The sequence below is a fragment of the Stenella coeruleoalba genome, assembly GCF_951394435.1.
Source record: "Stenella coeruleoalba genome assembly, chromosome: 7".
NCBI lineage: Eukaryota > Metazoa > Chordata > Mammalia > Artiodactyla > Delphinidae > Stenella > Stenella coeruleoalba.
This window is the reverse complement of record NC_137153.1, coordinates 53,544,820-53,571,194: the sequence shown is the minus strand read 5'-3', so window position 1 is coordinate 53,571,194 and position 26,375 is coordinate 53,544,820. Positions and strand designations below refer to the sequence as shown.

Here is a 26,375-nt window from a genome sequence, read left to right as displayed (position 1 = left end):
CTCTAATCATCAGAAATACTGTCCTTTAGATTATAAGGGACTTGAAAAAAGGCAACTCAATATTTATTCTTTTTTTTTTTTTTTACAACACTGCTTTGATAATACACTAGTCTCAGACATTAAAAGACTGAAATTGCTTAAATAAACCTGTGCTAGTAATTTTTTTATACCTATAACCTTTAACCCCATATTATTAGGTTAAGAAAGAATGTTATTTTTCCCATTGTTTCTGCTCCATTGATTATAGTGCCTAAAACTCCTCTTATCCCATGTTATTGTATTTTGGTAACAGAAGCATCCTGTTTTATGAATTGTGTGTGCTGAATTAGCTTAAGAGGGCTTCACTGCATGGTGATGACTTGAGTCCTCTAATTGTGAAGGCAGTTTCTTTTACCTTCATTATGAAAAGGGCAAATAAGGCGGTTTTCATAGCCTAAATGTTTTTAAAAAGCTTTCCCTCTGTTGGAGTAAAGCATCAGGACAAAAGGAGTAGGCTCTTCTTGGGAATTTCTAGAAATACCTTTTGGAGGTAAAATTAGAAGATAGCTATGTGTTCCTCTGCGAAGAAACAAATTCATTCTTACAGCTCAAGAACTGAAGCAAAGACTGATTCTTTTGCGATTCATTATCTTTTCCATTGGCAAGCTTCTTTTACACTGTATAAAGCACATTTGCATACAATTGCCTCAGTATTGTCTTTACTGTTAACCTTGTGCTATACATAGAGCAGGTGTTAGTAATATTATTTCCGTTTTGCAGCTGCGGACACAAATTGAAGGAGATTAATGACTTTGCCATAGTCCCACAGCTACCAAATGGGAGAACCTGGGGTTTCTGACTCTAGTCATGTGCTCTTTACAGTATATCATGTTGCATCGGATCTTCGTAATCTGTGCTGTTTAGTGTCGCTAAGGTTCTTGTGGAAGAATAACATGGAAAAAGTATCATTCTCCCCAAGAAACAAAAATGGCAACAAAATATACATAACGTAAGCATTCAGAATGGAAAGAATTCTCCAAAATCTCATAGACAAACTAAGCAAGATGTTCTGAGTCATTAATCGGTAAATATTCATACGCTATGTATGCATAATACCTAGGTATTGTTCCTTCTATTTTGTTTGTTTTTGCTTGTTTTGCCCTTACTGTTGAATTGTGGGCTTAGTATTGTAGGCTGATAGTTTTCCTTGTATTTTATTTGTTTTTGCTGTTTTGCCCCTACTGTTGAATTGTGGATTTAGTATTGTAGGCTGATAGTTTCTGTGGATTTAGTATCATAGGATTTAGTATTGTAGGCTGATACTGTTGAATTGTGGATTTAGTATTGTAGGCTGATAGTTTCCTGTGGATTTAGTATTGTAGGCTGTTAGCACTTTTAAGATCTTATTGCACTGTCTTTTGGTCTTGTTAATTTTGAAAAGTTTGTTGTTACTCTAAATTGCTCCTTTGTAGATAGCCTGTATTTTCTTCCATTTATATCTGAAGATTGTCTCTTTGCCTTTGGTTTTAAACAGTCATATTATAATGTATAGACATATAAACTTATTTTTAGTGTGGCTTATTTGATTTTATTTTTCTGTGCAAATCATTTGGGTTATGTATTATGGGAGTGCTTTTTGAGAGTGGTCCAGGTACCCCCAGCTCACTGCCATTTTTTGTTAATTTCTCAGCTCATTGGTTTCTAGTCCAACCATTACACTAGGGTGCAGCCCTTCAAGGGTGCTGGTTTTATGTGGGGGTCTCAGTTCTGACTCTCTTCCATCTATAGAATAAAGGCAGTATCTCCTCTTACCATGTGGACATTTAAACTCAAGCTATTAGGTTATGGAAACTGACAACTTCCTTTCAATACCACAATGCAGGTATTTCCCTCTTTGTTTCCGGCACTGGGTAATTAACCCCACCCCCATTTTTCCTTTTCGGCTCAGCTATATATAAAAGAATTTTCTTCTTTATCAGTCATTTCAAGTATGGCCCATCATGTTGTTGGAGCCAGAAGTCAGTCTATTTTTTGAAAACAGACAAGTCATTGGGTAATAAACAGTAGGCCGAAACAAGCCAGTAAAGACCAGGAACATGAGCTTGACTAATCTGATATGACAGATTGCACAGGTCAACAGGCTGGTGGATCAGATCCACAGGGTTCTAGTAGATGGACATAGCAAGATAGTAATCGGTTGAATCCAAAGCCCTCAGGGCTGGAAGATCTCTAAGATCTAGTCAAGAATAGCCAGGGTTGCGAAGGTCAAAGGAAGCAGGCTTCTTTATTAGAGGCTTCCCTGCTCCTGATTATGTATAGGCAAGCCTGGATTTAACGTATATTCCCTGCAGGTATACCTTGCTTACATTTAAGGCACAATTCATGGCTGGGATTCTGGAATATCTTCTCATATTCCACATGTAGAGTACCATTTCAGGCACTAGTTTTCAAACTTTCTAGGAGGAAGACTTTTAAAAAAATTAGTAAACCTTAGTAAATACTTAGAGGATACTTAGAGGATATAGCCTCACTCCCCACCCACCATCCATGGACAAGGCAAGCCCTTTTTGTACTCCCATAATTGGTGGCCAGAGATCTTTTTTGTTGATCTGCAAAGTGCATCAGAACATGTATGAGACCATACTTCCTCCTGGTATTTTGATTTACGGAAATGTTTGAATGACAAACCTGTTGTTAGCAGACCTTTCATCTGAGTTACAGTCCTTTTTCCCTCGTGCCTGCAGGATATTTCTTTCTAGATGTCTTTCCATCCGCTCCAATTAAACATATCCATCCCCCATCTCCTGCAAAGGTGCTCCTTCTTCAGGTTTCCCCTCCATTTAATTGTGTTGCTTTTTATTCACCCAAGTCTCTAGGCCCAAATCATCTCACTTCATTCTCCAAGTCCTTTTAATTCTTTTATTCTCTATCTCAGATTTACCATTCCTCAGGCTCCAGTACCATCAGTAGTTGATAACTACTGATAATCTGATATAGTTATTACTGTGCTAGGTGAGCGGGGTGGGGGGGGTGAGAACTGTAAGATGTGGTCATTGTCTTTACAGAACTTAATATCTAGTTGAGAAGACAATTTATATTTACAAAAATAGTGAACAATACCAGGCAGTATGGAATTAAATGTTAAGTTGGGTGGTACAGAGTTTTAAGTGCTAGAAGTTAGAGGAAAGGAAGGGATAAAATGAGGGCCTGAATTGTAAGAGAAAAGTTAATTTTAGAATTGAGATTTGAACTGTCTTGAAACAACGTAGGTTGGAATTAGATAGGAATTTAAAGTGAGGAGAAAGCATGGATAATACAATTTTTGGAAAACTTTTGAGGTTCTTTATGTTAGGGACTACTGACAAATAGGAATTAGAGAGGTTCATGAGTGCTTTGAGTTTGGCTATAAGACTACCAGAAGAATCTTTCAAAAATAGTATTTGAATTTAGTTTATTCCCCAACTCAGAAATCTCTGGAGGCTTCCTTTTCCTTTTGATGCTGATCCAAACTGCTTTGGTATTCTAGGTACTCTTTGATCCATCAGCCTTGCTTCACCAGGACTCGTGCTTTTTATGTCTACAGCTTGCTTTATTTGTGTTTGACTTATGCTTTCCATTTCCTTGTGGGATGTCTGCCTGATTTCTTTCCATTCCTTCTCCAAGTCCCATCTCTAGACTTTTTGCCTCCTGATACTGTAATGACTCCCACCCACTGAAATAGCTTTCCTCCCTGGGTTCCTCCTGAAACTGTTTTCTGTTGAAAATAGTTCAAAATCTAATCATGCACCTTTTGTTTCCCAATGATTTAGAATTACAGACATTTCTCTTCCTTTTTGATATGGTGGTAAATTCTTTGAAGGGTTAGATTATGTTTTGTATTTTATTGTTCCTCTTAGTGCTGTATACTACTCTGGGTATATACTCGATGTTGAATTGATAGCTTTTAAAGAATTGGTTTCTTTTTTATTTCAAATACTGATGATTTGTAATATTAGAGCTACTTTGTATAAATGTACCTACTGTCATGCCTGACAGTACTGCCCTTAGTGAATGCTAGTGGAATCCAAATTTGTAGTGGATCTCAAGTCAAAGAACATTTTTCTGCTGTTTCATGGAAGGTGGAAAATAAGAGCAAAAGCACTGAATCCAAGTTTTCTGAGATACTCTTTCTGCTGTCTTCATTGAGTCTCTCCTTAATCTGTGTCTTTAAGTATATATTATTCATTTATCTTTAACATCTTTTCACTTGTCAACTCATGTAGTGTTTCCTAAATAATTTATGTTTGTAGATGAAGATAAATTGTGTGTGTTAATTGAAGCTTAAGAGAAGAGATTGTAGTGGTTTAGAAAGATTAATCCTTGTTAAACTCTATCTGATTGATCTGTGCTGCCACTCTTCCTGCCTCAGTTTTAAAATTTTAATCAAATATCTGTAAGTGAAGAAATGATCCATTGTAGTTGGAATTGAACTTAAGAAGATATTTGAATATCCTTAAAAACAGATCTTGAAATGGCTTAAGAATACTTGGTTTAAGGGAATTGGGTCAAGCTAACAATAACATTTTTGTTAGTTTTATTTTAGCATGTAACAGCCTCTTAAAAATCTGAAATGACTTTTTAAACAAAGTTTTAAGTTATTATTTTAAATAATAAAATTATTCACCTACCTCATTTAGAAGTTTGTAAGATGATTTGAGAGTGTTTGATTTATGTATGCTAACATCCCAATTTTCTGAGTGGTGATACAGTTTCAGCAAGACTAGAAAACTATGAGAACTGTGAATACCTGGATTTAGAAATGTTCTAGCATTATCTCACCCTTCTTGGTTTCAGAGAATGGCTATTCAACAATGTTTGTAGCTAACCTGGAGTGAATTTTGTGTGTATTTGTGCGTGAGGGAGAGCGACAAAGCTTTGCTTCTTTGGTTAACCAGAATAAAGTAAAAAAGCAGTAGTGTGAGGCAGGCTGGATCTTCTTCAACAACAGTTTATATTAGTTTAAATAATTTCTTTTGAGGGGTGATGATTTATCAGATCTTAACTGCTAGGAGTGTTCTTGTTCTTAAGTTTCCTTATAATGAAAGACAGTACTCTTTACTAATGGCATCATATGAGCTGGGATTTTGTTAGGCATTGACTTTTGTATTTGCTTCACAGGTGGTTTGTATTCGCTCCACTTGGAATGCTCTCTCCCCAAAGCTGAGTTGTGACATGAGACCTCTCATTTTGAAGACCCTCAGTGAACTGTTTTCTCTGGTTCCTTCCTTAACAGTCAATACAGCTGAATATGAGGTATGCATTCAGAGCTCAATAAATTGTCTGTTTCTACATTGGGAAGACATGTGCTTTATCATAACTTTTGGGAAAAAATATTCGTATCTTTTGTTTGCCAAAAATCATTTAGCACTTTTTGTTCTGTGAACATGTTGATATCTTTATGGACTCCTAGGAGTAGGAGGATATCCACCCTTATCAGTCCTCTGTCTTTGAGATTTATTTACGTGAAGGATGCCAAGTTTTTATTATGAAAGTATAGTCAAGATTTTTTAAAGCCCATATGTTAAAATAGTGTTTCTTAAAATAATAGAATTCACGAGGCCAACAGTTTAAATGCATTTTGTTGGTGTTTTAAATTCTAAAAAGTGTTACAAAGGCTTTAGTAAGGCAGGGCAGACTTCTGAGTAGTATAGACATAGTGTCATTTGTGGGTTTTTTCTAGCTTAGGCATAGAGATTTGATTTTTTACGTGTTAGTTTATTAGTTTACATTTTCTATATATAGCTTTGCTTTTCATGTATACTCTTCAATGAAGACGATTGTAAAATCAACCTGTCCTAGGAGAGGAAAATAATTTTATGAACTAGGCAATGTTTGTCATCGTAATGAATTGAAACACTTGGTGGAAGATGTTTTGCTGTAAGATTCACGTACTTCTGTTTAACATTTTCTCTGTTATCTCGTCTTTGAATGAAATGAGAGGGTGGCAGATTCATTTATATCTCCACTTTTGTAGCCATATCCCCTTTCAAGCTCACCTTTTTATTGACTTTTCCTTCAAAGAGCCTCAATTGATTTCCACTTGAAGTCTTGGTGAACCTTTAGTTTGATTTAGTGCTTCACAGACTTTGATAAACTGGCCCTCTGTAAGATTCCAAGAATAGTCCCTTACTTGTTTTAGATCACATGAGAAGACAGGATTGTAGGATAATACTTCTAATCATTCTAAATGCTACACAGTGAATAAAATCAAATTTGTCCTTACCAAGGACACAATACCTAGCATGGTACATAATGTATATTCAGAACCTAGTTGTTGAATGAACCAATACAGGATATTGTGAGTTTATTCTCACATTTGGGCTTTTGTTTTGGGATATTAAAAAAGGAATCAATTCGAGACTCCTAGAGTATATAGTTCACCAACAGTCTTTTTTATGGCCACTGTTCGTGGATACATACCCCATGTTGTCAGAAAATCTGCCAGGCTACTGATAAGGAGCCCATACTAAAGCACAAAATAAGGACTTTGTATGCAGTGATACGTATATTTATTTTCTGTCTTCAAGGGCTGAACTCATATACCTTTGTATTGCTTGTACTTTCAGTTTTTCTTACATTGAATTTATGAAGTGGCTTGTGTGTTTTTTATGTTTGCTTACATTGGTAAGCTGTAAGTTGTCTTTTGGACGATTTTTTTTCCTTCAAATTTTACATTCCTTTTCAGTGACATTTTATTTTGGTTTATCTTCATGCTTATAATAACATTAGGATTCCTCTGTTATTCAGATAGATGGCTTGGGGACCATTTCATCCATCAGTTTCCTCCTAGTAGGGAGATTACTTCAGTGATCAGAGCCCACCTGGCAGCAGAAGTAAAGAAACGTAGGGAAACCCCTCTCCCGTCTGTCGCTCTGTCTCTCCCTTCCTCCCCGCCTCCCCCACTTTCTCCCTCCCTCCCTTCCTTTCTCCCTCCCTCCTCCTGTCTCTTCCTGTGTGTGTTTAAATAATTTGTTTTCTATTAAGTGCTTAGAGTTTGTTTGTATGTAAGCCCGAGTTGAATATAGTTTTCCCAAAACATTTCTTAGGTCGTTGCTATCCCTAGTCACCTCAAATGCCTTGTGTTTACCAAAAGTGAAGTCCAGTTTCTTTATATGGAGCCAATAAGGTCTCTTAGAATTGGCCTCATTCTGCTTTTCCGCCTCCTGCACTCCAGGAAAACCAAACCATTGTAGATTCCTTCTCTGCTTCCAAATTTTTCCATTGCTTTTCCTTTGTTCATGTTGTTCTCTCTGTCTAGTATTACCTTCTTTTTCACCTCTAATTTTAAAGTCTATTTTAGGAAATAAAGAATTGGTTTAAGTTATCTCATCCTTTGAGAATTTTTCTTCAACAGGAGTCTATTGCTCCCGAAGTTCTTTATCTATACTGTCTTAAGAACATTTATTTCTATTTTATACTACAGGTATATGTATACATATATTTTCTCCATTAACATATAAGCTTGTTGAAAATAGAGTCCATGTTTCAATTTGTATATTTTCTGAATTGCTTTGCAAAGTGCTTGATCATTCATTCATTGACTCAGAATATATTTATTAGAACTGTGCTAGGCCTTAGAGATACTAATAAACAATAATAGACACTATTTTAAGTAGTTATTATATTCCCCAGTGCTCTTCCAGTTACTTTATATCAATTAGTTCTAATATCTGATAGGAAGTTATTATTTTTCATTTTATAGCAAAAGAATCTGAGGTTTTAAGAGGTCTATCCACTCATTAAACAAATATTTATTGAGTATCTGCTACATGCAAGACAAGTAACTGAACCAACACTGTAGTTTCTAAGTGAAAGCTGTTTTCTAAACCCAGGACTTTCTAGCTCCAAGGCTATATTTTTCCATTATACCATGTTGTCAGTCCCTGCCTTCTGAAAGCTCAAAAGCTGGTAAAAGATATAGACATAAGCAATAATAATTATAATAACGTTTGATGAGCACAGTTACTCAAAGGGCTACGAGAGTGTGGTGGTGGAAGTGACAAACATTCTTAGGAGAAATCTAAGGAAACCTTATTTAGTCGGTGCTATTAGACTAGGATCGTGAAGAATTAATAAAATGTTGCTTTTCATTGACGTTTTTAAGAGAATATGCAAACACAAGGAGGTATAGAAGAACCTCATACGATTAGCAGGGCAAGAAGTTAGATGTGGCTGAAATTAAGAAGACATTGAGTGTTGGAAGATAAATGGCTTTTTATGCTCAATGAGTTATTAAATATTTGTCATTTGAGGAACTGGGCTTTATATTCTTTATGTACTGGCCTTTGAAATGAGAAAGACAGCCACCGCTTTAAGGAGTGTACAAACTAGTAGGGAGTTGACCACATACACAGATAATCACGTTAGATGCTAAATTGTGCCATGTGCCGTATGGCCGCCTAGAGAAGGGAGAGCTCTCTTCTGGGTAGGGGGTTAGGAATAGAGGCATGAAAAAGGAGAGTGACATTTGTACTAAGACTTGAGAGATCAGTAAGAAATGGTTAGGTTTCTAAATTCAATAATCTTAAAATATCACCTTGTTTAACATATCCATATGTTTAGATGATGAGTCTGTTTCTGAGTATTTTCATTTTATGAATGACGGATAAGTACAGATTAAGTCAGTTGCTAGTGGTATAATTTTTTAAGTGATTTAATTTCTACATTTGCTACTTTAGATTGTTTGCTCTCAATTTTATCTTTGTCTTAAAATTTTATTCTGTTGTTTGTTGATTTTTCAGAATTTTAAAGTTCAAGTCCTCAGCTTCCTCTGGAACCACACTCAAAACAAGGTACTGTCACAAGGGCGTCAGTGAAACAGAACCAAACTGGGGAAAGAACTGTGAAATAAGACTCTTAGGATAAAAATATAACTCCCTTGAAATGATGCCTTCTTGGTTTTAAAAGAATTGTGACTATTAATAAATTTAGGTTTTAAAAGTTATTCTTAATTTATGCCGGTTAATACATTTTCACCATAAAATGCACTTGTTACTTTGTGACACTGACAGATATGAAGAGGGACTGTTGCCATTGTCTCTCCTTTTAAAGGTCCTTCATCTTTCCTGCTTTGCCCCTCCCCCACCGATAAGCACATCAAACAAAAAGTCCGCTCCATTTTTTGTTTGTTTTTTAAAAATTTTTATTGGAGTATAGCTGATTTACAATGTTGTGTTAGTTTCAGGTGTACAGCAAAGTGAATCAGTTATACATATACATATATCTACTCTTTTTTAGATTCTTTTCCCATACAGGCCCTTACGGAGTACTGAGTAGAGTTCCCTGTGCTGTACAGTAGGTCCTTATTAGTTATCTATTTTATATACAGTAGCGTGTATACTCTCCATTTTTCGAATGTCATTTCCAATCAAGGAGTATAGAGCAGAGGGTGTTGGTGATGTTCCACCTGGCTCATGAGTGAAAAAGCTTAGATTCCAGAAGACCAGCTCTCCCAGGGAGTAGCCGGAGACTCAGAGTCCACTTCCAGGCCTATCAAACTCTATACCCTCGTACTCCTTCCGCTAAACCATACCACCTCATGGGGACTTGAGCAATTAGGAGTTATTTTATGTTTAATGTCCCAGCTAGGATAGAAATGTGGTTTTTCTGATGCCTCTGTCCAGTGCTGTTTTCTCTCTATTTTTAATTGGGACGTACTAAGCAAGGCTTGAATACCGTTTCCAAAGCACTGACTATAGAACTTTGAGGTTGGTCAGGGAAGATTTTCTTTCTGCCTCCAGAGTTGATGTTTAATATATGTTGTTTCTTTTGTTTATCTTACTTTTACTCTATCTAGGACCCAGTTGTAGCAAATGCTGCATATAAATCTCTGTCACACTTCGGTGCCAGGGAGCACACCATTCTTCATCTGCCTGAACAGGTAGGTTTTTCTGCTTTCTTACCGGTATCTCTTTACTGCTACGTTTTATAACTTTACTTATATCCCCTGCTTAGGGAATTCTTACCTGTAACTCTAGATATGTTGTCCATAAAAGATAAGAATTTATATTTATAATTTGTTTAATCTGTAGTAGACTATAGAGGTCTTAGACTTCACAGATAATGAATGAAGCAGATGGAAGGTGAAAATGAAATCTCTATAAGGTGACTTGGTGTATGACTGCATTGCCCTGTGCCCAGGGCAAGGTCTGTGTCACTATAGGAACCAACTTACCCAGTTAGTGCGCCATCTTGAACTTCACATCCAAGCATGGCCTGCTCAGAGTAAGGTTTTCTACCACCTGAGCAACCAGAGATCTTTATTTGTGATACAGAATTGAAGTGCCGTCGGAAAAAAATCTGCTATTTATTTGTTTACTTTGAAATGATATATAGGTTAGTCCCAGAGAACTGGATGAAGAAAGTATCACTCTCTTTTAAGGGTTAACACACTGTGAGACATTATCTTAGTTTTTAGGCTAGACTAAAAACATACAACCTTTTCTACTACCTACCTAGTATAACCAGCTTTAAATTATCAGGTTATATTAAGGAGTTAAGTGTATGATTTCTTTCTTTTTAAAAAATATTTATTTAATGGCTGCATTGAGTCTTTATTGCTGTGCGCAGGCTTTCTCTAGTTGTGGCGAGCGTGGGCTACTCTTCGTTACAGTGCACGGGGCTTCTCATCGTGGCGGTTTCTCAGAGCACAGGCTCTAGGCACGAGGGCTCAGTAGTTGTGGCTCGCGGGCTATAGAGTGCAGGCTCAGTAGTTGTGGCGCGTGGCCTTAGTTGCTCCACAGCACGTGGGATCTTCCTGCACCAGGGCTCGAACCCGTGTCCTCTGCATTGGCAGGCAGATACTTAACCACTGCACCACGAGGGAAGTCCCTAAGTGTATGATTTCACATTTAGTGTTACTGTAATTCAAAGGCATACAAATGGTTATTTAATGCCTTTAGAGTGTAAGGAAGACATTGTTTTAGAAGAAGTTATGCGTAACATTACCCAGAATCTGTCCTTGAGGTGAAGTGGCAAGTTTTATTGTGAATTTCTTGGGATCCTCAGGCATTAAAATGAGTTGACTTTTTCTTCTGGGTTGAGCTTATGCAGAGACTAGATGCCAGTAGTAACCAGGCAAACTTCTGTTCATTGAATTGAATTGGAGGGACTGAAGATAGGCTCTTGTAAAACCAAATCCTAAGTGAGGCAGGATTTCCCGTGTCACTGAGAACTCGAAGACAGATCGGCCAGCTTGTTGTGCAGTTATCACAAACAGGAAGCCTTAACAAAAGATGTCCTATGACTTGTAAAATTTAAAAAGATGGGATTTCAGACTACACCATGGTGACTAGCAATACCCATAGCTTTTGAAAAAAAGAGAGAGAAAGGTAAAGAAAAAGGAAAAAATTACATGTAAATTTGGTATGTAAACTCCTACCAATAGATTACCTACACTATCTGGAAAGATACTTTTTCTTATTTTATATATATACATACATATATATTTTTTGGCTGCACTGGGTGTTAGTTGAGGCACGTGGGATCTTCATTGCCACGTGCGGGATCTTTGTAGCAGCACGTGGGTTCTTAGTTGTGACATGCATGCAGGATCTAGTTCCCTGACCAGGGATCGAACCCTGACCCCCTGCACTGGGAGTGCAGAGTCTTAACCACTAGACCACCAGGGAAGTCCCTATATTATTTTAAATAAGCAATTGGTAATTTAGATTACAACATAATGATTACCTTTATTTTTAGCTATTATTACTGAAACATTCCAGCTGGAATGATAGCTTTTATTAAATAACTCCCATACACTCTTGACTGTTTAGTCTCTACCTCTTTAAATAATGTTATGTTTCTATTTTATCCTACTTGAGGGTTATGTTTAGTTTCTGGTTGTCTTTGTTAGAGTTATTACTCAGCTAAGTGCTGTACGCAGTCAAATATTAGATACTTTCTTAATCTAACGCTTCTATATCCTCTGATCCCTGAATAACCATAAATAGCTCTTTATACCTTCCAACATAAAGGGTAGTGATGTACTATATATGCTTGGGTTTTCACTAGCAGAGCGTGAAGAGCTGTAAAGGAAGTCTCTAAGACTGATTTTAGCCATGCTTTTCAACCTTTTTTCTGCCCTAACCCGCGTCTAGGATGTGATTCCCTCTCATATGTAACAGAGGTTCACTACCGTGGATATTCTTAACTGAGATTAAGATGAGAGGACATATGGTTTAAAAGAGTCCACCCCATTTCAACCCCCAGTTTCTGATATAGAGGACCTTCCTCCGCATGGAGAATCATTACTTCCAAGACCACACCATGCATTGTTCTTCTTCTTTTTATTAATTACTGATTTTCAGTTTGGCTGTTTGAATATCTAAGAACTAAAAGTCCAGAAAATGGTCAGTATGTTCATATTCCAAACAAGTCCCTGAAGGCTAAGGGTGCAACCCCAGATCCCACCTCTGTTTTGTAGATAGTGGCAGTGATGTGAAACTGTGGCTCACTTTCTACAAAAGCATACTTTCAACTGTTTCAAAAGTCTCTGCCAGGTAGGGACTTCTCTAGTGTAAAATCTAAGATTCCTCCTTGTTGTCAGAGTTTACTCATTCTGCACCAGGGGCAGTTTGGTTTACTCACAAAACTGAAGGCTACTTGTATACCTTTCCAGTGAAAGGTGTACAGGTTCTCTTTTTCTACTTGTGGAAACTTGTGAAATAATCTTTTAACAGAACATACAGTGAATTTCAAGTAGACATTTTTTTTAAAAAGAGAATTTTTTTAAAAGATACTATCCACATGGTGACTTTTGCGGATTATAATTCAACTACTTTTGTAAGTACACCTTTAAATTTATCAAAGAAAGATTTCTTGTTCATTGCTGCATCAACTTAAACTGTGAAACTTGTTGAAAGAAAGCTAACAGGCTGGTAAACAGAAGGCATTAAAGGAGTGACAGACATCAGAAGGAATATTTAGGGTTAAATGAAACAGTACCACCTAAGGTAAGATGGAAAATATCAATGGAGAGTAGAGCTGAATGAGATATCATGTGAGCCAGGGATTTGAATAGCAGATTCATTAACTCATCTTTCTTGTCACTGGTTTGTTATTAGGAAGTTTTGTGGGATCGTTGATGATAGACACTTAACACTTGCATTGGTTTAGTGATTATTTATTGGGCGTATACTAAGTGCTAGGCTGTCTTATGAGCTGGGAATGTTGAATGAAACCATGTGTGAGGTGAACGTGATAACCACTACACTACGGAAATAAGGCCAGTGAATGAATCCATGTGTTTGTTGGTTTGTAAAAATATTATTGTTAATCACTTGAAACATGCAAGTCTAAAGTTGGTCAAAAGATTTCGGGGGGGCTTCTTTGAGGACCTGTTGATTTCAGTGTTAAAAAATAGACATGAATGATTTTTCCCTTTTAGTTTGTATTTCTTTGTCTTTTTAGCTATTTATCCTTCTCCTTTGCCTTCTTTAGTGCCCCCTGACACCCCCAAAATGAAACAAAACAGAAAAACAAACCAAAAAAACTACAAAGAATGGTTTTTCTGGTAAAACAGTCAGTAATTGATAAACATTTAGGTTGACTCTTCTCTCTGACTTGGGTTCTTTAAAAAATGCTTGGCTGCTTAAAAATTAAACTTTTTATTATAGAGCTCTTAAGATAGTGTTGTTGATTTCTGGAGTTAATTTGAGAAGCGAGTAATATAAAAGAACTTATTATGCACCCTGGGTTGGTATTAATGTGGTGTAACCTGTTCCGCTTTGATTTAAGTGAATGTTATTGATTTCATCAGAAGCTGTTTCTCTTCTTAAATGAATTTATGCAGATACTTAACGAGTTCCAAATAAATCCTCTGTTTATGCACAAACTCCTGGATTTTCTTAGGTTGCACACACAGAAACGTGGTTGAAAGGTTATCTGGCTCAGAAAATGTAGTAAGTAAGGCATTTTGTAGGATAAGCTTTCCAATATTCAACTTAAAGCAGATTTTAAAAGTAATTTATCATTTTATATTTGGCTCTCCCTTTAAGTTTCTTCAACAAAGCTTAGCTATAATTGGAAGCGTGTAGTTGGTGTGCGTATGTGCGTGTGTGTGTGTGTGTGTGTGTGTGTTCTAAATAGACAGTTTTTTCCTGGATGTTTGAGTAGCTAATGTAATATAGTTAGCAACATTTTATAATTTTAACAAGTATTTTTTCATATGACTTCCCTTGATTTTCCTTAGTTGTACTTACGTTGATCTTATTCACTTGTTGCATACAAACAAAGGGAAAAGACTGAGACTAGTATAGGGAAGCTGGAACAAATATTTCTTTAAGAGATGAACAGAGGAGTAGGGAAATGCCATGAAACCAAAGTCTAACAATAAGTGCTACTTAGTTCAGAGAATCAGCTCACCTGTGAAGAAACAAAATTGAAGGTGTAATCCTACCATTATAAGTAGGCAGAGTATATCATCTATACTTAAATTACAGTACATTGGGGCTTCCCTGGCAGTGCAGTGGTTAAGAATCTGCCTGCCAACGCAGGGACATGGGTTCTAGCCCTGGTCCTGGAAGATCCCACATGCCGTGGAGCAACTTAAGCCCCTGCGCCACAACTACTGAGCCTGCACTCTAGAGCCCGTGAGCCACAACTACTGAAGCCCACGTGCCTAGAGCCCGTGCTCTGCAGCAAGAGAAACCATGGCAATGAGAAGTCTGCGCACTACAACGAAGAGTAGCCCCCGCTCACTGCAACTAGAGAAAGCCCATGAGCAGCAACGAAGACCCAATGCAGCCAAAAATAAATAAATAAAATAAAATAAATTACAGTACATCTTTAGTGTCTTTGTTAACATATATGTGTATGTAAGATGCAGACATATGTTGTTTATCGCACAGCAGATAAATTAATATAGGGGTGCAGTTATGTGAATGCAAAATTAGACAACTTAAGATGGATGAACGGATCTTTTTTTTTTAAAATCCCCAACCTAGTAGGTCTTCTTTAGTGGCTGTCGGAAATATTGATGGCCTGTGTGCTGTGACTCACTGAGCAGTTAAACTGGATAGGCTAAAATGTGTGCAAAAATCAGATTCCTTTTATACTACGTAATTCTGGAATTGGAGCATTGGTCACTTGGCCTAGTTCATCCACCAGCTGAGGTCCCTCTGAAGGTCGTGGCAGCTTCCGCCTCTATTTCCTATGCTTCCGCTTGTGCTGCTGCCTCTTCTGCTGCCCCTCCTCCAACCCACACTCTCCCCTCCCCTTTCCTCTCTTTCCTATCGCCTCCCTTCCTCCCTTCCTCCTTCCTTTCTTTTTAAATAACTTTACTGAGATATAATCTGCATTCCATACAATTCACCCATTTAGAGCATGCAATTCAAGTGGTTTTAGTGTATTCAGAGAACTGTGCAACTAATCACAGAGCTGCCACAATCTAATTTTAGATCGTCTTATTAGCAATCAATCCCCATTACCCCTTTCTTTCCCCCCAGCGCTAAACAACCTTTAATCTACTTTCTGTCTCTGTAAATTTACCTGTCCTGAACCTTTCCTATAATGAAATCATATAGCATGTGATCTTTCGTGACTGGCTTCCTTCACTTAGCATAATGTTTCCAAAGTTCATTCATGTGGAACGCATATCTGCACTTCATACCTTTTTATGATTGAATAATATTCCATCGTGTAGGTGTGCTGTATTTTGTTTATATGCTCATGGATATTTGAGTTGCTTCCATTTTTGCTGTTACAACTAATGTATTCACATTCGTCTGAAAGTTTTGTGTGATCATTTGTTTTCACTTCTCTTGGTCATATACCTGGGAGTGGAATTGCTGGGCCATACAGTAACTCTGCATTTCGCTTTTTGAGAAACTGCCAAACCGTTTTCCAAAGGGGCTGCACCGTTTTACCTTCCCACGAACAGTGTGTGAGCATTCTGATTTCTCCACATCCTCACCATCCCTATGAGTTTTCATATTAGCTTAAGTGTTTACCGCTGGCTTCCACCTCCCCGAGTCTCCTATCACTTGTGAATGTGACATGTAGCAGAGCTACCCAGTGCTCTGATGCTCTGGTGCAGTATCTGGTGTTATTCATGTAGCCTCCAGCTGTAAGCATTGTTGTCTGTTTCCCCCCATATGCTGTTCAAATATTATTTTCAATTTGTACTATAATGTGTAAAAAGTCAGGAAGCAAGGTAAACAGACCCAGAACCAACTCCTTTTTTTGAAACTTTTTAGGCAACTAGGACTAGTTAAAATCTCTAAGATACCTCTTGATGATACCAAATGTGGCAAATTCCAAGTATATACACAGACCAGAGACACTCAGAAAACCCTGCTTGTCAGAACCAAAAGGTTTGCAAAGGTGCCAGGGTTCCTCTGGTGTGCGCTGATATCAACAAATGCAGGCATGCCCTCTGCGGAGCATGCGTCATTGCTATCTCTGTAATTATGGCTGGCTCAGTCCTCTGAGAATTAGATCCTCAAGACTGAATCAGAATTAAATCTTGTCTTGGAAAGTGCTTGGTGGTCAGGTTGCTTTCACTCCTTCACTACTGAAAAGAACGCTAGTTATGATTGAAAGGCTTCATCGGAGTTGAGGTTATTATACGTGAGAAGCATTTTATCTCTGTTTGCTTTTATCCCCCTGCAAGAATCCTAACTCAGTGCAGTTCCTAAACGGAACAGTGCTTTGGGGACCTATGAAAAAGGCAGTCTGCAGGAATTGTTAATTATTTCTAAAAATAACTCCGGGAGACAGGCTAATGGTAATGACTGGGTTCTGGCACTTTATGGTTATAGCAACCACATTTATATATTTTGATTTCCTCCCCTAATGCTTAATTATCTCCATGTGGGCATTATCATGGTGTGTCATTGAAAGTATTAAAAATTTAATTAATTGCTTGACAGTTATAGCTTGTGGAAACTACAATAGTGGTAATCTTTTTACATTTTTAATTTTTGGTTCAAATAAACCTAACTAATCACAGAGTAACCACAAAATCTTCAAATGGCAAATTAGACACTATAAAGTATAGCTACCAACTGCAGATTTTAGTGTTTTTATATTCCATAGCAACAAACTGCTAAGTCTAAAAAAAAAAGTCAGCTACAGCATTCTGTGTCTTCCTGATCTCTACTATGTATATTCTACTAGAAGATTTTAAGCTTTGTCATAGAAATATGGCTGAAATCACAAATTTTTAAAACATGTATTCAGACAAGGCAACTATTTAATTATAAACTACAGAAGTTCAATATATTGAATGTGTGTTTGCATTTTATTGTCAGATGGTATAAAATTTTATTAGTTTTCTATAGTAATCATTGCTTAGGCTGGTTTATGGTGATTTTCTTACTATATTACCATTAGTTCTTTACATGGATCTGGGAGTGTATCTAATAAGATGATTAGAGTTTACCATTTAGTTAATCCGAAAATGAATAGATTTTTAAAATTAATTTTAATGGTCTTTTGGCATTGTAGAGCAATGAGTCTAAATTTTTTAAAGGAAAAGATTTTACATAATATTTTAGTATCTCCTTCTCTATCATTTCAGGTAAGACCAGAAATCCAAATTCCTGATGACCTAGATGAAGATGAGGAGGGTGATGAAAAGGACGTGGATCTTTCCATTCCTGGTTCTTGCTATCTCAAACTGTTGTCACTCACTGCTCCTTCCGTTTTACCAGGTGACTCCTATTTTGTGTCAGGGAAGCTAGCATTTTTTTAGTGATTTTAACTGATTAATTGTGCTCTTTTGTGATGAACACATATTATAGCTTACTTTAATCTTAAATACTTATTTTCTATGTGTCTTATAGGGACTGCTTGAGGTAGTATGGTGTTCAAAAACACACTGAAAAATGTTAGACTCAAGTAAAAATAAACTGGAGAACTAGTTTAAACAACCATTTTCACTGAAAAATTTAAATTCATCTCAAAAGTTAAATTTATTCTACAAGACAAATTTTCAGTGAGACTTTAAGTCACTGATTCAAATTGTTCTTTAGCTTATTTATATAAGATAACTGAAAAGATCATTAGAATCTTCAGAAATTTCCTGGGTAGTTTCATCATTAGAAATATATTCTTCCTAAAGAAATGGTGGTACCAGTATTTGAGAGCTATACATTAATGCTTTTAAAAAATAGATTAACTTTTATGGTCGTTCAATTTTTTTTTCCAGCTTTGATATAAAGTGTACAGGACCTTGACATTTTAAAAAATTATTCTAATTATACCTAGTTGTTCTAATTCAGTAGTAGCCAACATTTTCCCAAGCATGCATCTATTACCTTATTCTGTCCCAAATCTACCCTGAATGTTCATGGATGTAAAAATTTAATTTCTCAAAATTAAGTTCGATAAACACAAGAAATGTCATCTTTATCTTCTCAGTCATAATCTCAGTAGCCTGTAATGTTAGAAGTTTTTATCCTTGGTTTCATCCCACATGGAGATTCCTGAGGAATTCAGCCAAGTATATAGTAGTACTTCTTGCTAGACAAAGCTCCTGTCCCAAATTCCTGCCTCCTTTCATTAGAGAAAACTGAACGGTACAACTTAGACAGAGTCCACCTTTTCTTTTCTCCTGATGTCCAGAACAAGCCTTAAGGACTTGTTCCCTTTTTCTTTCTCCTGATCGTCCCCACTTCCTACCTGAAGGCTCTTCAGAGTCTAGGACCTCCCCTGCGGTTAATAGTAAGCCCAAGGAAGAAAAAAGCCATCAGTTATCCAAAGTTCCTCCTGTATCCCAGAATAACCTTAGAGTTCAAAGTCCTCTTGGGGTTTTGCATTCGTGGTATTTTACTTTCATTTAAACTACTCTCAGGGCAGGAATTATTTGATAATCCTTAATTCTCTGAAGAGCTTGACAAGTAGACAAATTTTCATTCCTGGGTTAGTCTTCGTGTAGATGTGTACTTATCTCTTGACGTGTATCAGCTTTTACCAGAATAGGGTGTCTTCTGAGAAAGCATGAAATTCTTTCCTCACAAGTGCATGATTCTTAGGTCCATTCTGAAAAGTCTATACTCCTCCCAAGCTTGAAGCAGTCGTACATGTGCATGTACATACAGGAATTGAAATGTATGACCTGCAGTTGGATATTACTCACACTTTTCATTTAGATGATGTGTTGATCAGGGTCTTCGCAGGAAATTCAGAGAGAGTAATTGAGAGTTTAATAAAGGGACTGCTTAAAGGTGTGTTGTCAAGGTTAAAGGAAATTCACAAGCAATGGTGAGTCATCTAAGAATGGTTAATGTCCCTCAGCCTGAAGAGGTAAGGGAAGGGAGCAGTTAGGAGAATAAGAGAGAGCTTCTGTGTCATAAGAAGCTCCTAAGGGGAGCAAGGCCCTTCAAAAGAGGGATGCAGACCACCTGGGGCAGTCCTGCAGGAGGGTGTCTGGGGATTACATGCTCTCACCTCTGTTTGCACCCTATGATCTCCTGCCGGTGTCTCCCATTGGATGAAGCCAACTAAAAGCCAGAGGACAAGGGAGTCTGATGATGCAGTTGTGAAAGGTTATTCTTCCGGGGCACAGAGTAGGGTTGAGAGTGTGGATCTGGAGGGGTAAATAGAAAACATACTACACAGGTGTTCTCTGGGCTTTGAATGGAGAAGCTTTGTTGCACCTAGGAAAGTTCTATATAGGAATGACAGAACTGGGTACATAATACAGGTTCCAGTGAGTACTTCTGCCTTTAATTTAATCGTGGTCATTTAAAGGAGACTTTTAGACCTATTCAGAATGAAATTCTAGTTTAGGTAGACAGACTCTTGCTTTTTGTTCCTATAATAAGAGGCACCTGTGGTGGTTTCCTTTTTTGTTTTCCATATGATTTGTTTAGCTTTAATTTTTGTTGTTTTTGTTTCTGCATTGGGCAACCTCTAGTGGTCCTTAGGAAAATAACACTTGAATATAAACCTATAGTGCTAACCAGGTATTTTGTTTGGATACCCTATTGTCTTCTGATCCCACATTACTGCATTACCTTATAATAAGTGAAGATGTCAAGCAATAAAGAGCTTGGGCTTAATTAGAAGGAACACAAACAAAGAAATAATGAATTAATTTTTTAAAATACGTGTACTGATATTACCGCAGAATGGTGGATAGTCATAAAGGGCCTCTCTGAAAATATCTAAATGACAGGAAGGCGCCAGTCACGTGGGCATTGGGGATTAGTGTGTTCCAGGTGGAAGAAATGGCAAGTGCAGTGGCCTTGACTTAGATATGAACTTTGTGTTATTGAGGAGTGGAAAAAAAGGCCTTGTGGAAGTGTGTCTTTAACACAGCTAGGAAGGAAGGTGGGTGGTAGAGATGAGGTCACGGGGAGAGTCAGGGGCTAGGTCATAGAAGGCCTTGATCATTGTCAGACGTCTTGACGTTATTCTATGTACAGTGAAAAAGCATTGAAAGATGTTAGGGAAGGAAATGTCATAAAACTCTAGCTTCTTTCTGGGTAGAGGATGGTTTAGAGGAGTGGTCATGAGGAGAAGAAACCAAGAACTAGTTTTTAAATTTATCCAGATGAGGAAGAGAGAAGATAATGACTGGGCAAGTAGCAGTGAAAATGGAGAGAAACTGATGGATTTGAGATATATTTTTAAAGGTAGATCTGAAACGACTTGCTGCATATAAGGAGTGTGAGAAAGAGAGGAGTTAAGAATGACTAAGTTTTTAAGCTTGAGTTACTGGGTGCCATATTCTAGTTTGGGGAAGACTACAAAAGGGCTGGGAATCAAGAATTGTTTTTACTTTGTGAAATTTGACATGAAATATAGCTAAGTTGTTGTTGGTGGTGTGTGTGTGTATGAGTTAAGAATGAATGTTTCTCTTCTAGCATACTATATTCACTCTACTTTTGGTCTCCTTTTATTTCTTTCAGCTTTGGAGGAATTTTTTACATCACTTGTGAAGCAAGAAATGGTGAATATGCCCCGTGGGGTGTATCACTCTGCATTAAAAGGAGGTGCCCGCTTAGATCAAGGAAAGACTGTAGCAGGAATCCCCAATTTTATGTTGAAAATGTATGAAACAAACAAGCAGCCGGGTTTGAAACCTGGCCTTGCGGGTAAGCACAGTACATAGTATCACGGTACAGGATTTTAATGTGATGATTTAAGTTTCTCTTCCAAGTAGGGTGTAATAGGGCATGGAAAGGCATTGCTGCTGCTGCTAACGTCTAGACACAGCTGGATAAATTACAAAAATGAATCACATTTTAAAGCCATCAGAGAACTGTAGAAACAAAGACATAGATAAAACAAAGAATAGACTGAAGTTATGGAATGGAGAGAACATTTTAGATTGTTCCCTATGGACCTGTCCCACGCCCCAGCCCCTACCCCATGGGAGATATTCACTGATTCTGGTTGTGGGCTGGGATTGTGTATTGGCCCAGGAAGAGGCCTGTTGGAGGATAGAGAAACCAGTAAAGCTTTTAGTGGTTTCATGGGACTAGGCTGACGTGATGATTAATTTTATGTGTCATCTTCATTGGGCTAAGTGATGCTCAGATAACTGGTAAGTATTATTTCTGAGTGTGTTTCCAGAAGAGGTTAGCGTTTGGATCAGTAGACTGAGTAAAGAAGATCACCCTGAGCAGTGTGGGTGGGCAACATCCAATCCATTGAAGACCTGAATAGAACAAAAAGGTAGAGGAAGGGTGAATTTGCTCTCTTTGCTTGAGCTGGGAGATCCATCTTCTCCTGCCTTTGGACATTGGTGCTCCTGGTTCTTGGGTTTTCTGACTCAGACTGAATTGCACCAGAGGCTTTCCTGGTTCTCTAGTTTGCAGACAGCAGATCATGGGACTTCTCAGCCTCAAAAATCTTGGGAGTCAATTCCCATAATAAATCTCCTCTTGCTTATCTACATATCTGTACCTATATATATCCTGTTGGTTATGTTTCTCTGAAGATTCTAATACAGGTGACAAACTGGTGATCTTCCTCATAAGCAATTTGGTGACTTTTGAGTTTGCACTGAAAGTTAAAGAACTAGGCTGATGCTTCTGAGAGGCAGTGAAATCTCCAGTCTTGTGTTGCTTAGGAAACAAAAACTGGCTAGGAGAATGGGCCTGAAAACAAAGCACACAAGTAGTGAACTGATACTGAGATCTACAGCTCTTTTCACCTGGATGCACTTACTAATGTTGGCCTCAGATAGAGGCTGAAATTCAGGCTTGACCTTAACAAGAGGCTGGTGCAGGAGGCAGAGAAGCCAACAGAGATCATGACATTTATGTGGTAACCTGAGTGACAAGACTGGGGACTTGAGACCCTGCAAACACACAGCCTGTTTCTCCCTTAAGATATTTGTCAAATTTTGCAGCTTTGTGGGAAGTTAAAAGCTAAGCTGAAAACTTCCGAGGACAGATACAAATCTCTGAATCTCCCATAATCTTTCTGTATTGAAGAGTCAAAGACCGATTAGACTGTCAGTTGAAAATCTTGAGGAGGCATGCCTTAGGAACAGGGTTGAAACAGAGGTAGACTGAGATTTACCAAACCTATAGTCAAGCCTAACTCAGTTAAATCCCTCATTCACCTGGGATGATCTGTTCTTCACTCTGTCTGCCTAACAGAGGAGAAAATCCTCTGATTAAAAAAATAATAATATCATTTAGACTTTCTGTGGTTCTTTCATATACTGTCCTGTGAAAAAGTGCTAGACATATGAAAAAGGAAGAAGCTGGAAATGAAGGGAATATTTCATGGAGATAAAGAAGTCAGTCCATTAGATAAGTACCACAATTCTAATCAATGTGCCAAAATAACAGAGTTTCAAACTATATGACAAAAATTAGCAGAACTGGGCTTCCCTGGTGGCGCAGTGGTTGAGAGTCCGCCTGCTGATGCAGGGGACACGGGTTTGTGCCCCGGTCCGGGAAGATCCCACTGAGCCTGTGCGTCCAGAGCCTGTGCTCCACAATGGGAGAGGCCACGACAGTGAGAGGCCCATGAACCGCACCCCCCCCCAAAAAAAATTAGCAGAACTAACTAAATAGACAAATCCACAATAGCGGAAAACTCTTAAACAGCTTTTTCAATGGTATGATGAACAAGCAGACAAAAAAATCAGGTTCACAAAATATATGAATAATACTATGAACAAACTTTACTTTAAAGTGACATGTGGAACATTGTATCTTATAGTGATAGAATTTGTATGCTCTTTAACTGTACATTGGAAACTTATCAAAATGGTCATATAGCAGACCATACATTTCAACAAATTTCAAAATATTGAAGTCATTGAGTCTGTCCTCTGATAACAATGGGATTAAGCTAAACTAAATAACAAAAAGGTAACTGGAATTTCTCCACTCGCCTGGAAATTGAACAGTACACTTATAAATCATCCATGGATCAAAGAAAAAAATCAAAATGGAAATCAGAAAATATTTTGAACTGAATGATAATGAAAATATGCCAAATTACAACTTGTGGGATGCAGCTAAAATCGTGTTAATAGGTGATAAAAGCTCTCCAGAAAGTGGGCATAGAGGGAACCTACCTGAACATAATAAAGGACATATACAGCAAACCCACAGCAAACATCATTCTCAATGGTGAAAAACTGAAAACATTTCCTCTAAGATTAGGAACACAACAAGGATGTCCACTCTTGTCACTATTGTTCAACATAGTTTTGGAAGTCCTAGCCACGGCAATCAGAGAAGAAAAAGAAATAACAGGAATACAAATTGGAAAAGAAGTAGTAAAACTGTCACTGTTTGCAGATGACATGTACTGTACATAGATAATCCTAAGGATGCCACCAGAAAACTACTAGAACTAATCAATGAATTCAGTAAAGTTGCAGGATACAAAATTAATGAACAGAAATCTCTAGCATTCCTACACACTAACAGCAAAAGATTAGAAAGAGAAATTAAGGAAACAATCCCATTCACCATTACAACAAAAAGAATAAAATATGTAGGAATAAACCTACTGAAGGAGGTAAAAAACCTGTACTCAGAAAACTATAAGACACAGATGAAAGAAATCAAAGATGACACAAACAAATGGAGAAATATACCATGTTCTTGGATTGGAAGAATCAATATTGTGAAAATGACTCTACTACCCAAAGCAATCTACAGATTCAACGCAATCCCCATCAAATTACTAATGGCATTTTTTTACAGAACTAGAACAAAAAAATCTTAAAATTTGTATGGAGACACAAAAGACCCCGAAAAGCCAAAGCAATCTTGAGGGGAAAAAATGGAACTGGAGGGGGCTTCCCTGGTGGTGCAGTGGTTGAGAGTCTGCTTGCCGATGCAGGGGACACGGGTTCGTGCCCCGGTCCAGGAAGATCCCACATGCTGCGGAGCAGCTAGGCCCGTGAGCCATGGCCGCTGAGCCTGCGCGTCCAGAGCCTGTGCTCCGCAATGGGAGAGGCCACAACAGTGAGAGCCCCGCGTACTGCAAAAAAAAAAAAAAAAAAAAAAACACCAAAAAAACCCCCTTAAAAATAGAATTACTGTATGACCTAGCAATCCCACTACTGGGCATACACCCAGAGAAAACCATAATTCAAAAAGATACATACACCCCAATGTTCATTGCAGCACTGTTTACAATAGCCAGGTCATGGAAGCAACCTAAATGTCCATCGACAGACGAATGGATAAAGAAGATGTGGTACATATATACAATGGAATATTACTCAGCCATAAAAAGGAACGAAATTGGGTCATTTGTATAGACATGGATGGACCTAGAGACTGTCATACAGAGTGAAGTAAGAAAGAGAAAAACAAATATCGTATATTAACGCATATATGTGGAATCTAGAAAAATGGCACAGATGAACCAGTTTGCAAGGCAGAAATAGAGACAGAAGTAGAGAACAAACATATGGACACCAAGGAGGGAAAGCGAGAGTCGGGGGTGGTGGTAGTGGGAAAAAAAAAATCTTTTGAAGTCTTATAATTTCCATTTCATTAAAAATTATCTGCTTTACCTGTAAAAAAAAAACAACAACAACAGTGTTAGTAGGAAATTTGTACCCTTAATGCATATACTGAAAAAAGAAGAAAGGAAAACAATTATACTTTAAAAAGCTTCTATTTCAAGAAACTTGGAGAAGAACAGCAAATTAAACTTAAAGAAATGATAAAGGAAGGAATAATAAAGGTAGGATTAAAAATCAGTGCAATAGGAAACACAGGAAATAAAGAAAATAAGCAAAGCCAAAGGTGATTCTTTGAAAAGTTTAATGAGGACTTCTCTGGTGGTGAAGTGGTTAAGAATCTGCCTGTCAGTGCAGGGGACACAGGTTCCATCCCTGGTCTGGGAAGACCCCACACGCCACAGAGCAACTAAGCCCGTGCACCACAACTACTGAGCCTGCGCTCTAGAGCCTGCGAGCCATGACTGCTGAGCCTGTGTGCCACAAGTACTGAAGCCCACGGGCCCTAGAGCCCACGTGCCACAACTACTGAGCCCACGTGCTGCAAGTACTGAAGGCTTTGCTCCTAGAGTCCTTGCTCCACAATAAGAGAAGCCACTGAAATGAGAAGCCCGTGCACCACGACGAAGAGTAGCCCCCACTCACCACAACAAGAGAAAGCCCACGCACAGCAACAAAGACCCAACGCAGCCAAAAATAAATAAAAATTAAAAATTAATAAATAAATAAAAAACGCTGCTAGTTTTAAAAAAAAGTTTAAGAAAATTGATAAAGCTGTTGTAAGGCTGGACAAAAAAATAGAGAAATATAGATCACCTGTATCAGGAACAACAAAGGAGACATCACTTCAGGCCCTACAGCATTCAAAACATTAAAGAATATTTTGAAGAACTTTTAGCCAATGAATTTCACAGTTTAGATGAGATGTAGAAATTTGTCAAAATATAAAACTTTGCAAAACTGACAGAAGGAGAAATAGACTATATGAATAGTTTGATATGTATTAAAGAAATTGAATCTGTAGCAACCTTCCCACAAAGAAAACCTAGGTGCAGATGGCTTCCTTGGTGAAGTCCTCAAAAAACTTAAGGGAGAAATAACAGTGGTCTTTATAAACTTCAACTGAGGAAAAAAAAAAAGAAGAGAACACTCTTGATTGAGATCAGCATAATCTTGACACCAAATAGAAGAAGAGAATAGTAAAGGCCAGTCTCTTCCATGAACATAGTTGCAAAAATCCCCCCAAAGTATGTTAGAAAAGGGAGGAAAAAAGGGAGAGTGAATGTATGTGAGTGCAGGTATGAAGGAAAACTAGTCCACTTATGGGTAGAAACTAAAGGAACCCATATTATTCAGGAGTTCACAAAGACTGACATGCACAAGCATTTCTCTTTCATTGAAATTTGTTTTTAAAGAAAAGCTTAATAGAATTTCTAGAAGTAACAGTTCACAAAATTTA

The 26,375-nt window shown here is 37.7% G+C and overlaps 1 protein-coding gene across 2 annotated transcripts in view; it reads left to right on the top strand.

Moving 5' to 3' along the window:
* FOCAD (focadhesin) overlaps window positions 1-26,375 on the top strand; it is a 314,675-nt gene that overhangs the window by 186,936 nt on the left and 101,364 nt on the right. For both annotated transcript variants that reach the window (XM_079927956.1, XM_079927957.1), the window contains 5 exons: window positions 5,137-5,271; window positions 8,760-8,810; window positions 9,815-9,898; window positions 17,540-17,672; window positions 20,877-21,062. In XM_079927956.1, coding sequence (XP_079784082.1) covers window positions 5,137-5,271; window positions 8,760-8,810; window positions 9,815-9,898; window positions 17,540-17,672; window positions 20,877-21,062 — 589 coding nt within the window. The remainder of the gene's footprint in view (window positions 1-5,136; window positions 5,272-8,759; window positions 8,811-9,814; window positions 9,899-17,539; window positions 17,673-20,876; window positions 21,063-26,375) is intronic.